The sequence below is a fragment of the Artemia franciscana genome, chromosome 3 (genome assembly GCF_032884065.1).
Source record: "Artemia franciscana chromosome 3, ASM3288406v1, whole genome shotgun sequence".
Lineage (NCBI taxonomy): Eukaryota > Metazoa > Arthropoda > Branchiopoda > Anostraca > Artemiidae > Artemia > Artemia franciscana.
In genome coordinates this window covers 38,568,735-38,581,263 of record NC_088865.1, presented here as the reverse complement: position 1 = coordinate 38,581,263, position 12,529 = coordinate 38,568,735, and the positions used below count along the sequence as shown (strand labels likewise).

The window sequence follows — 12,529 nt, the reverse complement described above, 5'->3', positions numbered from 1 at the left end:
CAACTAGGAGACGAGTTAAATCTTCAATGCCAGGAATATTGGCACAAAAAGGTCTTGCAACAGTTTCCCCTGTTAATTTTCAATCCAGGACATTGATCACCTTTCAACATAGAACATTTCTGGAAGAATAACGTCAATAATTTCCTGGGAGAAGAAATTTTACGAAAAGTGGCGAAGAATGCGCAATCAATAGCCCCGTTTTTTATCAAGTCAATGTGCCAAAATCTTACATTACTTGATAGGAAACGATTTTAACCCTTTCGCTGCTCCAGACGTATATATTCGCATAAATTTCAATCATTTCTAACGGATAAAATCAAATTTTCAACAGCCGTTTTGATCTTGCCTTGCCTATTGATTTGAAGCGAGTTCTTCATCAAAATTATTCATGAACTTGTACGATATTTTGGAAAATAGGAAAGATTTTAGCCAAAATTTGCACATAGTTGCAATATTCGCATATCTGGCCGAATGATCGGGATGACATGCAAATAATCGTATACATGGGAACCCAGGGTAAAGCATCAGCTCAACATCGCTGCCAAGTTCGACCAACCTGTTTTTCAGTTATTTAACAAAAAAAATTAAATGTTTTTTAAAAAATTACTGAGAAAAATACACAGATGGAAAGTGGCATAAATCCTGCCTATGTTGCACATTTTCATGCAAACAAAGATTTCACTGCACAAAAAAAACAACAAAAAAACGACAACAGCAACAGAACCTTGCCCAAGATCACTTTGTAATCTCTGATGAACTATTTTTGAGCTGGATAAGACTCATGGCCAAAAGGTAGAGAAATTGATTGATATTCGCATTAGTTCCTTTATTTTGTTTCTTTAGGCTAAGACTGTGTTATAAAGAGCACCCTAAAAGTGGTTTCCAAAGCATTTATGTTTTACTTAGATAACAATTAGCTAATTAAACAAAACCTAGAAACCTAAACAAAATTAAGAAACCTAGAATTGGGGCTGCTGAGAAGGAAACATTAGGAAAACAATTCTAACTTCATAATAAGCAGAAAAATTATAGTTAACACATTATGACTATAGTTCCAATATACTTTATTCCCAGTCCCCTCCTCTTTACTACTATAAACATATATAGCGGAAATAATATATTTCCCATGCATTTTACCATACAGCACCTATGTTTTGACCCATGTACTCGTAAATCGAATCAACGGTGACGAAATCAAGAAATAGAGAAAAACATATAGGAAATACATTATTTGGGATATATATTTGGACATTAGAGGGGGATAGGGGAAGGGGAAAAGTATAGGAACTTGCTGTCGAAATGTATTAGCTACAATTTTTCTGCATATTATTAAACAAGAATCATTTTTTAAACATGTTCCCTTCTCAACAGCCCCAATTCTAGCCTTATATCAAAATATTGTGTTATAGTAAATTTTTTGTTATACTCCTCATTCCTGTTCCTACCACGCGGTACACAGTTCGCTTGCATAACGTTGCAAGTATATCCGCTGCAATACATGTCAGGGGACAGGAGAAAACAGTGAAAATATCAAAGATATACGAATGAAATGGTAATCATACAAAAAATAAATAAATTTAAGGACCCGGAGCTGAAGATTCACCCTGCTTACGGGGTTGCTTTACATGCAGCCCCTATGCGACTACGCTCACATTGCTATAAAAGTTATAGGCTATTAGAAAAATAAATAAAAATATTATGTATTAAAAGGCATTTAAAAAATTGACACATAAAAAACCTCTATAAGTGTTTTAGGTGGGAGCCTAGCGTAGGGCTTACCAACATTATATAGTTCATGTACCATATTTTGAAACGAACTATCAGTTTAAAAATATAAAAAGATAGTTTAAAAAAAGAGTTTAAAAAGATAATATAAAAACAAGGAAACATATTTTTATTTTGAAATGAGTTGAATTTACTTGTCAACAAAATGAACACGCAGAAATTTATGTACCAAAATTATCTTTTAAGTTTTAGATGCGCTTTTTTAGGTAGGAAATGTCTTAAGACAGAGATATATACATTTATTAGAAAAGAAAACAAACACTATTCGCCATTCGCCTGCCAAGACAGGCAATAAGCTTGGGGGGGCAAGCGAGGTTATCACCCTCAGCTAATTAAAACCACATTCTTATCTGGCTACTCAACACAAAAGAAAGTCAACCGATAAAGGAAGAAAGGAAAGAAGGGAGAGAGGAAAAGACAAGAAGACGACAAAAAACAAAAAAAAATTAACAGCCAACATTCTATAATTCATGTATTCCATATTTTTAAACGAATAGCAGAGAAAGAATAAAAAGACTGCTAAATCTCACCGAGGAATGTTCAATTTCTATTAATTATGTTACTGGCTGCCGAAATAAGTGCTATACTTCAAGCTCAATTTGACCATACTAGGTATTCCTATTCTGATTACCGTCCACAAATTCATCACACAAGTTAAATAACAAAGTACACCCTAATTATCGATGATTGATATACTAAAAAGTCTTGTTTACAATTAGGCTTAATTGTAAAGCCAAAGAATAATTGCCTATTTCAAACAATAACAGCTAGATTGTGAAGAAGAATGTTGATAGCTGACAAAATATGATGACAACATTATGGTATGATGATATAAAAATATGATGACAGTTTTATGCACTTTAATGAAGAATTATGAAAGAATCCCTGGTGACTTGGTTTCATTTTTCGAAAATGAAGTTGAACGTATAAATCATCAAATATTTTTGAGTTTCTGCCTAAAGCCGAATAAATACACACACACATATATACATATATATATATATATATATATATATATATATATATATATATATATTACAACTTTATTTGCTGATCTACAACTTCTCTAAATTCTGAGGAAATAAATGTGATCAATAGGCACAACAGCCTATCATGCAATTAGTTTCTAGAAAAGAAGGTATCGACGGTCATAGATTAAGGGGAATAAATATAATATAAATATAATAATAAAATATAATATAAAATATAATAATATATAAATATAAAATAAATAAATATAATATAAATATAAAATATTTGACAAGGGAGTGAGATTCAGAGACTTAATAGGAATTCACCCGTATTAGAAATAAAATAATTAGCTGAAAAATTATGATATGAAACTATAAGAATAAATAAAATAAGAATCCACCTTACTCTTTTTAATTTTAATGTTCACCCTTTCCATCGAACAGTTTTTTATTTACCCTTAACACTAAAGAACAAAATTGAAACCATTTTAGCTCAAGAAATATTAACATTAATTTTAATAGAACTTTATATTTAATTCAAAAATTATAGTCAAAATCTTCCCAACACTCACAGTTTTTGCATTGTGCTTCCTTTAATTTTGTTTTTGAAAAATTAGAGGGATCCTAATTTTATTAAACATATGATTTAACCGTCTATACAGTCTATAATTTGTTAGTACTATGCAATTATATTTTTCGATTATACATTAAAGCTATATTAGAAAGAAGTATTAAAAAAAACATGCTCAAAATTAAAGCATCTTATTTTAGCATGTCTCTTAAGCTTCATTTGACAGTAGATTTTTCTACCTTTTACATGCTTTGTAAGACAATCAAACTTTTTTTTGTCCTGAACAAATGCACCGAAAGTAAGCTAAAAAACTGGAAAAACTAGACTAAGTTGTTGGATTTATCATATAAAATGGAATAACGGAACTTTAATTTTTTTTGAAAAATTCGAAAAACCTTCTCATTCTCCTAATAATTTCTTTCTTTGAAACCATAGGCTAGAAAGGTTATAGCTAGAACAGTGCTTACGTAATTCAATACTATTCGAATGTACCTCCTTCTTCTTTTTTTTCAATTCTCGGAAGAAAAAAAGACTTTAAAAATAGTCAAACTTTAAAAATAGTCAAGAAATTATTTTTACTTATTTCTTTAAGAACGAGCTTTTTCGGGAAAAAAATGACATCTTATATACTCTTCTTATTGTAAAGCTGAATTCGACTGAATTCGGGTTGCAGGAATCTAATGCCCGAGCCATACCATAGTCGTACCTGTTGATAATGAAACGGCAAAACCTGTGAATGATGAGCCTTTCCTCGACTTTACGCTTGCACTACAGAAGTGCAAAAAACTGAAAAGGCTAGATTTTGTTTTGGAATCAAGACCGATTTGTACCCAAGTATCGTATGCGTTAGTATTAATATTGTGTACTAATATTAATAATAAAAGAAATATCATTAAAAAATAATCCTACAAATGGAAACACTACAGTTCCAGCTTCCATTTTTCTACTTAGCAAGAACATGCCTTAAATCTTCTCTTTGGTTCGATAATATCATAAAGACTCATACAGGTCAATCATAAAGATCCCATAATCTATAACAGACAACCTGTGTTTTCAGACACATCCCAAAACCCCAAAACACAAAATGTTGTGTTTTGTGCCACAAAAACACAACATGTGTTTTTGCGAAGGTTTCACCAGCAAAGGTGTCCAAAGGGGTTTGAAGGAGGCAAAACCGGGTATTTAGGTTTGCATCTAAATTACCACCATTACCTGCTTTTGTGTTGCAATTAATTTCTTTATATCTGGTATTAAATCAGGTGATAAATCTATTGGCTCAACTCACTAAATTACGTGCGGAATAAAATATTGACATAACAGTTCCGCTTAATTTTGATTTTAACCCCAAGAACGAGAATAACATAACTCGGCCGTAAGTTTTAATATTTCTTCAATCACTCAGGAGAACGAAGGTACTTCAAATACGTCATAACAGCTAAAAGGAAACACCAAAAATTCCAGAAAATGTAATGAGCAAATACCAGAACACGGGTATTCGCGTCAAATTCTAACATTTAATGTAACCGATACTTTCATCAGGAGACGAGGGCGTGTTTCCTCACGTCCATAACTTAAGTAGTCTAGTCTTTAAAACCCAATTATCTTTGACATGATGAAAGCAGAGGCTACAAAAACAAGATAATTCTAAATGACGAGGATTTTTCATTGGTGAATATATTAGTACCTTCAGCTGTACATGATTAGCTGCTATTACATATGGATTTAGTAACACAAATTCTAAAGTAATCAGTTCGTGTTTTGCTTATCTTAATGTTCATAGGTTCCCATAGGTACGCTCCTCAAACCCCCCAAAAAATATCGCGAGAGAGGAGTAACCTGCGCAATTGTTTGGGGGAAGGGGTGAAACGTTAAACTACCCCTTATCCCAGGAAAATGTCATTCTCTCAAATATTGCACTCAACGTGTACTTTTGGCCTTCCAGAGTAGGAGGGGGACTTCTAATCCTTTCCCAAACGATTCAGCTAATTCAATGCAAGTAGGAGGGCTGCGCTTTAATATTCTTGGGAAATTCAATAAATTTTCAGCCGCCACAGCTAGGGTAAGTCCTTCGATATGATGGCATCTGTTGTTCTCCCTGAGCTGAGAATACATTCATACTTTTTAATTATTATTATTGTAAACAATGAACGTAGGTAACCATGCTTTAACAAATAACTAATTTTTATTCAAAACAGTGAAAACTGTCTTTATTGATACCTCCTCCACTCTCACACCTTGAAGTTGCTCACCATGGTTCCAGTACCCCTCTTTCATATTATTCCTCTGATCCTCTATCATTTCAAATTAATTTGCGCTCGCTATCAAGAGAGGTCATCTAAGGTAATGTTAGGTGATTATCTATTCTGGGTGATTAGCATTCAACACATCGAGTGAGCCCATTTATCTCTAGCCCTGGAGCTACTTTAAACTTTACTTAAAACTAAAGAGTTTATTTACTTTAAATCTATCTACTTATCTACTTTAAACTTAAACTTACTAGAGAGTAGTTGTTCGACAAAACACTCACGCAGCTTTGATAGAACAGTCTCCCCAGGAAGAACGCCCCCCGTTGACATTCAGCGCCCACTAAAATGAGTCTCGATTCCAGGACGTTTCCCCCACATGCAAAAGAGAGAGAAACTTGAGGGAGGGAAGGAGGGAAAGATAAAGAAAGGGTACGGGGATGGAGCCCTCCTTCAAAGCCGACACATGTGTCTAATCTACGCATAAGGAAGGGAGGGGCAAAGAAAAATTCAAACAAGGAAACTTAGAAATTATTAGCTAGAATATGTCGTTCTTTCAATTCTAACCCCCCCCCCCACGAGAAAAGCTTGAGGGAGGGAAAGAGGGAGGAGGGACGGAGAAAGAAAGGGCACGGGATAGAAGAAAAAAAAAGTAAAAGTGGAATGCTCTTGCACTAGTCAAAGTATATAATACAAATTTAGTTCTTATACTCGCTCAAATATACATTTTAAATCTGTGTATTATTCTTTTTCCTAAAATTATTTTTCTTTAGACATTTTACAGTCCCTTGAGATATTTTTCAAAAATAAAGATAAAACCATGATTGTGATTATTACTTCACAGGTTTAAAAATAAAGCAAATAACAAATTAGACTTACCCCCATTTTCTCTTTTTCCTCTTCTAGGGCTTTTATTTTTCCTAGTTTTTCGGTCAATTCTTTTTCAGTAACGTCTTTCGAGCTTACAAGCTCAGTATAACTTTCATAGCTGAGATGGACACCGTTTTTTTCTCGGGTTGCTACAAGATCACGTCTCAGGCGCTCAATTTCTTCTGTGTATTCCTGAAAAGAGCACGCAAAATTTGAAATCGGTGTTCAATAAATCTTTGGGCTTAGTTGATGTTCGAGTACCAAGGACAGTGAAAATGAAAATTAATTTTTATTAATAATTATATTAATTAAAATTAATTAAAATTAAAATATATTAATTACAAACATTAGTTTTAATTGGTTTTTTGAATTGGTTAAGTTGAAACTTACACAACCACATACATTAAAAAAAAATAAGACAAAACGAGAATTCAACTTTTAATTAAAAAGACCTATCTGTATTTTTGAAATTAGTGTTAAATCTAAAAAGGAGACGTAAAAAAAATCGGCAAAAAATAAGCTAAAAGTATGTGATACCAAACAGCTAAAGAAGAGTTGCTGTCCACTGTAAAAACAAAAATTGATTTCCAACAAATGTTTTGCAGAACTTTAAACAAGCCCCCCAAAAATCCAATTTTTCTGTTGAAATTGTGACTTGCTATTTTAATTCCAATAAGTTATTGAATGTACTAAGATTTATGTACTTTTCAGTAGAAAAAAATTAATTTTCAACGTAAATGGGTTATATAATCAATATGGTTTGGACTTCAACAGTAGATTTAAATTTCTTGAATACCATATTAAATGTGACTGTGGAAACATCGAAACTAATATGTTCATTATAAAATCAATTCAAATATTGGAATTGTAACAGAAAAGATGATTGCTAATTGATTTTTGAGTTTAAAAAGGTAATATAAAAACAAGGAAATATATTTTAACTTTGAAATGAGTTGAATTTACTTGTCTACGAAATTAACACACATAAATTTATGTACAAAAATTATCTTTTAAGTTTTAGATGCGCTTTTTTTAGGTAGAAAATTTCTTAAGATGCTAGCCTAATCTTACCAGTTCTAATGGTTAAAACATAGTGCCTTCTGACTTTAATCTATAACAAAAATCCTTCAGTGAGAACAACCTTTATTTTTGGGATGAACGTCGTTTCTGACTGAGACCCAAAAAGCGTTAAAAAAAAATATTCCCTCAATTTGCCATAAATTTACTGCTAACGTTGAATAGCCAAATAATTAAATATCAGAGGAAAGAAGACGCCTGTAAGGGCATTCAAGTCCTTTACATGCACGTAAAGGAACCTGGAGCTTCCAAAAAAAGAAATTTTTAATTTCCTTTCGATTGAGCCCTCTCGCGAAATTCTAGGACCACTGCGTCGATGCGATCACCCCTGGGGAAAAAACACGCATCCGTGATCTTTCTTCTGGCAAAAAATACAAAATTCCGCATTTTTGCACATAGGAGCTTGAAACCTCTACAATAGGGTTTTCTGATACGCTGAATCTGACGGTGTGATTTTCATCAAGATTCTACAACTATTAGGGGTCCCCCCTTTTTTTGAAAATAAGGCAAATTTTCTTAGGCTCGTAATTTTTGATGCGTAAGACCATGAAAAAGTACAGGCGTCAAGAGGTGTCATACTATCTGGGAGAAATTTTTGTTGTAATTTTCTGTTTTTTTTTTAATAAATGACTATTTATTTGATATTTATTGATGCTTCTGGAACTAGAAAGGGAATAATAAAAACTAGATATTAAAGTGTTGACTTAGGAGGTTGAACAACGCTAGCGATGGAAATCCAATGGAAGAACTAGAAATCCAAAAAAAAATTACCGATGATTCAAAACTAGGAAGAGAAGCTGAATAATAAAACCTAGAAATTAGATTGTATTCCTAACTTAGTTGAACAACGCTAGTGATGAAAATCCAGTTAAAGAACAGGAAATCCAACAAACAAGATATAAATCCAGTAAGGATCTCAAAATCCAACATGTTGTTTTGTCAACAAATTAGAAATTCAATAATGATCAGGAAACTCCTAATAAGGTATTTAATGTTCGATTCGCCGATTTTCAGGCGTTGAAATTTCAATTTTATTGTTGATAAACACTACAAACAATTTTTGTTGAATCTCTAACAATTATTTTTCTTAGAATTATTTTTCTTTTTCTTAGAATTTTTATTAAAAGAAAAATTTAGGTTTACTTGACCTTGAAAATAAAAACCGAGCAAGAATTGAATTTAAATTTTCTGAAATGTTTGAAACCCTATCAATGATGCTAGCTATTTGCATTACCGATAAGACATATTTTTCTAAATACCTAATTGAATAAAATATAAAATCGAGAATAAACAATTCTAGAAAAAAAGGACAATGGATGAATAAAGTATAAAAAAAAAAAATGACGGACAGACACTGCTTTTTTGACTCTCGAGCGTAAAAAATAATACTTTATACATTTAAATAATTTACCATAATGACTAAAAGAAATACAAATTTATTTCAAATCAAATTTAGCATGGATCATTTCATGATATTAATATTCAAATGTTACAATTTCGTTAAAAAAACTTGTTATTTTACCTTCTCAGAACATCTATGTTATTGTAAGTATTTCTACTTATATTAATGAATATTTATACAATTGCTAGCCTCTTTCTTTCTTGATTTTGATCCATATGCTTCTTAATATTTCCTGAATTGTAGTTTTGAAAAGGGACTTTCTCAAATACGAACTCCCCACCCAAACAACAACAGGAAAACTACATGAACAAAAAACAGAAAAGAAAGACTAAGATATAGATAGGATTGTAATTTTTTTAGGAGGGGTCAGGAGAAGTCCCGTACCCAATGACTCATTTCTGGGGTGGAGGGGTCAAACGCGAGATAAGGTTTTCATAAAGCCAGTGCGTGATAAGAATTATATATTCTGTAGATGATGTTTCACATTTAAGCGTTAGAGGACTCTCGTTAACCTCTAATTACATAAAGGAGCTTGTTTTTGTGTGTGTGCTTTTTTCATATCTCAGTTTCGAAGCTTAAAATTTCTAACAGGATTTTAGGTTTTCTCAAAGAAAAAACAACAAGAGTGGGTATATCTTATTTTTGGAATTGCACAGAATTCAAAAGAGGGGTATATCTTTGGAGACACACGGTTTCTAGGTAAAAAAAAGAATTAGTAGCTAATTGAATTATGGGGTTCCACTTTGGAATGCAGTGCATCTTGAAATGACATTTCCATGAATATGTTGAGTCTTCAGCTTAGCTTTTTTCCCCATTTCTTCTGTTGATACAGGCTTCCAGACATGAACCTGGAATTTCTGGGCTTCTACATGACAGTACATAATGGCAACAAATAATTATTGAGCGAGAGAGAAGCTTAATTTCGAAGATTTAAAGGAAGACAAAATAAAAAACCTAGTCCTAGTTCCATTTGGTCCCTTTATTCTGGCAGAGGTTCTTAAGAATGTGACAATTAAAAGAACTCGCCAATTCGCAACGTCCCACCTGAAGATTTGCTTTGTCAAGCCAAAAATAATCTATTTTCAATTCATCCTTTAATCGTTGACCCGGAATAATTGTTATCCCTAGTGGCAGTTTTTTGTCGTTTGCAGCTTTAGTCACTTCTTAATTGCGTAAATATGAATTTTATTTATTAATGTTTTGATATCAGAAATAACAACTATGATATGGGGAGTTCTATAGATTGGGATGCCGAGAGACTGACGTAAATTGTTCATTGTTTTTCAATCATTCTGCACGATTCCCTAATCGTAAACTTCCCAAAATAAAAGACCTGGGCAAATAGACCTAATATAATGAACATAAAAAACAAACGAAAAAAAAAAAAAACAAAAAAAAAACAAAAAAAAAAACTAAAATATTTGCCCATCAAGCAAAATAAAATTATATTCAAAAAAAAAAAATGTCACTTAAGCAAAATAAGCTAAATCGAGTCTTAACTATGTAAAAGTGGTCCTCGAAATGACGTGGAAAAGACCAATCACAAAAAAAAATCATCAAAAAAAAAGAAGAAAATAGCTGTATTTCATGACTCTGTCGTGCAATATGTTAATAATAAGCCAAATTCCACAACCTCAATTTAATAATTTTGACTGCGACTTGTTTTTAATTTTTATTTATTTTGATGAGGCAACTCTTAATATATGGTGGCCGGCATTTACCCCCTGAAAATACCCCCCCCCCTCCGTGGAAAACAAGGCTTTCCAAATTTGAGAATTTTATTTGAATTTTGTTTTTTATTTTCCGCAGAGGGAAGGAATATTGGTACTTGTGTTTTATACACCACTCACTCAAGTTGACGCTGTGTAAAATTCGAGAACGTTTCTTCGGTAGTTTCTTTCAGCTTAACGTGAGATAAGACAAAGACACGTGCCAGAATAGATGAAAAATATATAATTTCCGCCATATATTTGCAAATAAGGGGGGAGGGCGAATTACTTAGATTGTTTGAAGTCAGAAAACAAATAATATTTTATAATATGCAGAATAATTATATCTAACACACTTTGTATGCAGACACGCTATACTTAACCCCCTCCCCCTAATGTGCAAAGATATAGCCCAAATTTGTTTCTAAAGTGACGAAGAAACTAGTGAAGAAATCAGTTTGTTCTGAAGTTTTACACATCGTAAACTTGAGTGAGTTGCGAATAATACACAAGTACCATAATTTTTCATGGAGAGAGAGCCGGATTTCCCGGCATTAATTAAAATGATCATATATTAAATTATAAAAAACAAGTTTTTCACAATAAGAATAATAAGCTTTGTTTTAAATTCAGCACAAAAAATCTTTAGCGTGAAGAGCGAGGTCTTGAGGAGGAGGCAACCCCTTTCATATACGTGATAATTTCTGTTCGTTTTAAGGTTTGATTTTGCTCCATACTTTCAGTCGAAAAACTTGTTTTTTTATTTAATTAGACAAAAAAAAAACAAGTTTTTTTTTTAAATGAAAGAAAGGAGCGACATTAAAATTTAAAACGAACAGAAGTTACTCCGTATATGAAAGGGGCTTTTCTTCCTCAACGCCCCGTTCTTTACGCTAAAGTTTGACTCTTTCTCTTAACTCTACTTTTTAAAACAGTAAAAAACTTTAGCGTAAAGTGCGGGGCGTTGAGGAGGAAAAGCCCCTTTCATATACGGAGTAATTTTTGTTCGTTTTAAGTTTTAATGTCGCTCCTTACTTTCATTTAAAAAACTTGTTTTTTTTTTGTTTAATTTCTGGACGTTTTTGAATTAATGCATGTTTTGATCTTGGCTCTCAGCACATAACTAATTAAAACGAAATTTACATATTAATTTTTTTTTGGTTAAATGGCTTTTTCATGGTTTTAATCGGAAGATTTTGAGAAAAAAGGAGCGAGGGAGGAGGCCCAGTTGCCTTCCAATTTTTTGATTACTTAAAAAGGCATTAACTGTAAATTTTTTACGAACGATTTCATAAGTACAAAATATATGTAACTTACGAATTAACTTACGTAGCGAACTTCTGTATTCGTATGTTTTTATTGCGTATATGAGGGGGTTCGCTCCTCGTCGATACCTCGCTCTTTACACTAAAGCTTAAATTTTGTCCCAATTCCTTAAGAATAACCCCTGAATCCCAAAGGCCGTAAAATAAGTAGTTGTAATTACTAAAAATACTTTAGCGTAAAGAGCGAGGAATTACAAGGAGGTAAATCCATCATATGCGTTATAATGTCTGTTCGTTTTCAGTTTTAATACTGCTCCTCACTTTCAGTAGAAAAAACTTTTCATATTTATTTTTTCATTGTTTTTTTTAAATAATGCTTGAAAATCCTGCGCCTCCTCCATTGAAAGTCTCTTCCCCCATGAGAAGTTCCTCCATGGAAAGATCCTCCCACGTAACCCCTCCCCCCAAACCAAAAAACTTAAAACGTCTGTACACTTCCCAGTAACCATTACTATATGTAAACACAGGTCAAAGTTTGTAACTTGCAGCCCTCCCACGGGGATTGCGGGGGAATGGTCGTCCCCAAAGACATGGTTATTAGGTTTTTCGACTATGATGAATAAGATGGGTATGGGG

General features: G+C 32.6%; 1 protein-coding gene across 1 annotated transcript in view; it reads right to left on the bottom strand.

Moving 5' to 3' along the window:
• The window catches only part of LOC136025253 (kinesin-like protein KIF11-B), a 208,655-nt gene that overhangs the window by 112,663 nt on the left and 83,463 nt on the right, over positions 1-12,529 (bottom strand). Inside the window, 1 exon segment of the mRNA XM_065701097.1 lies at positions 6,450-6,632. Within this exon segment, the coding sequence (XP_065557169.1) occupies positions 6,450-6,632 (183 nt within the window).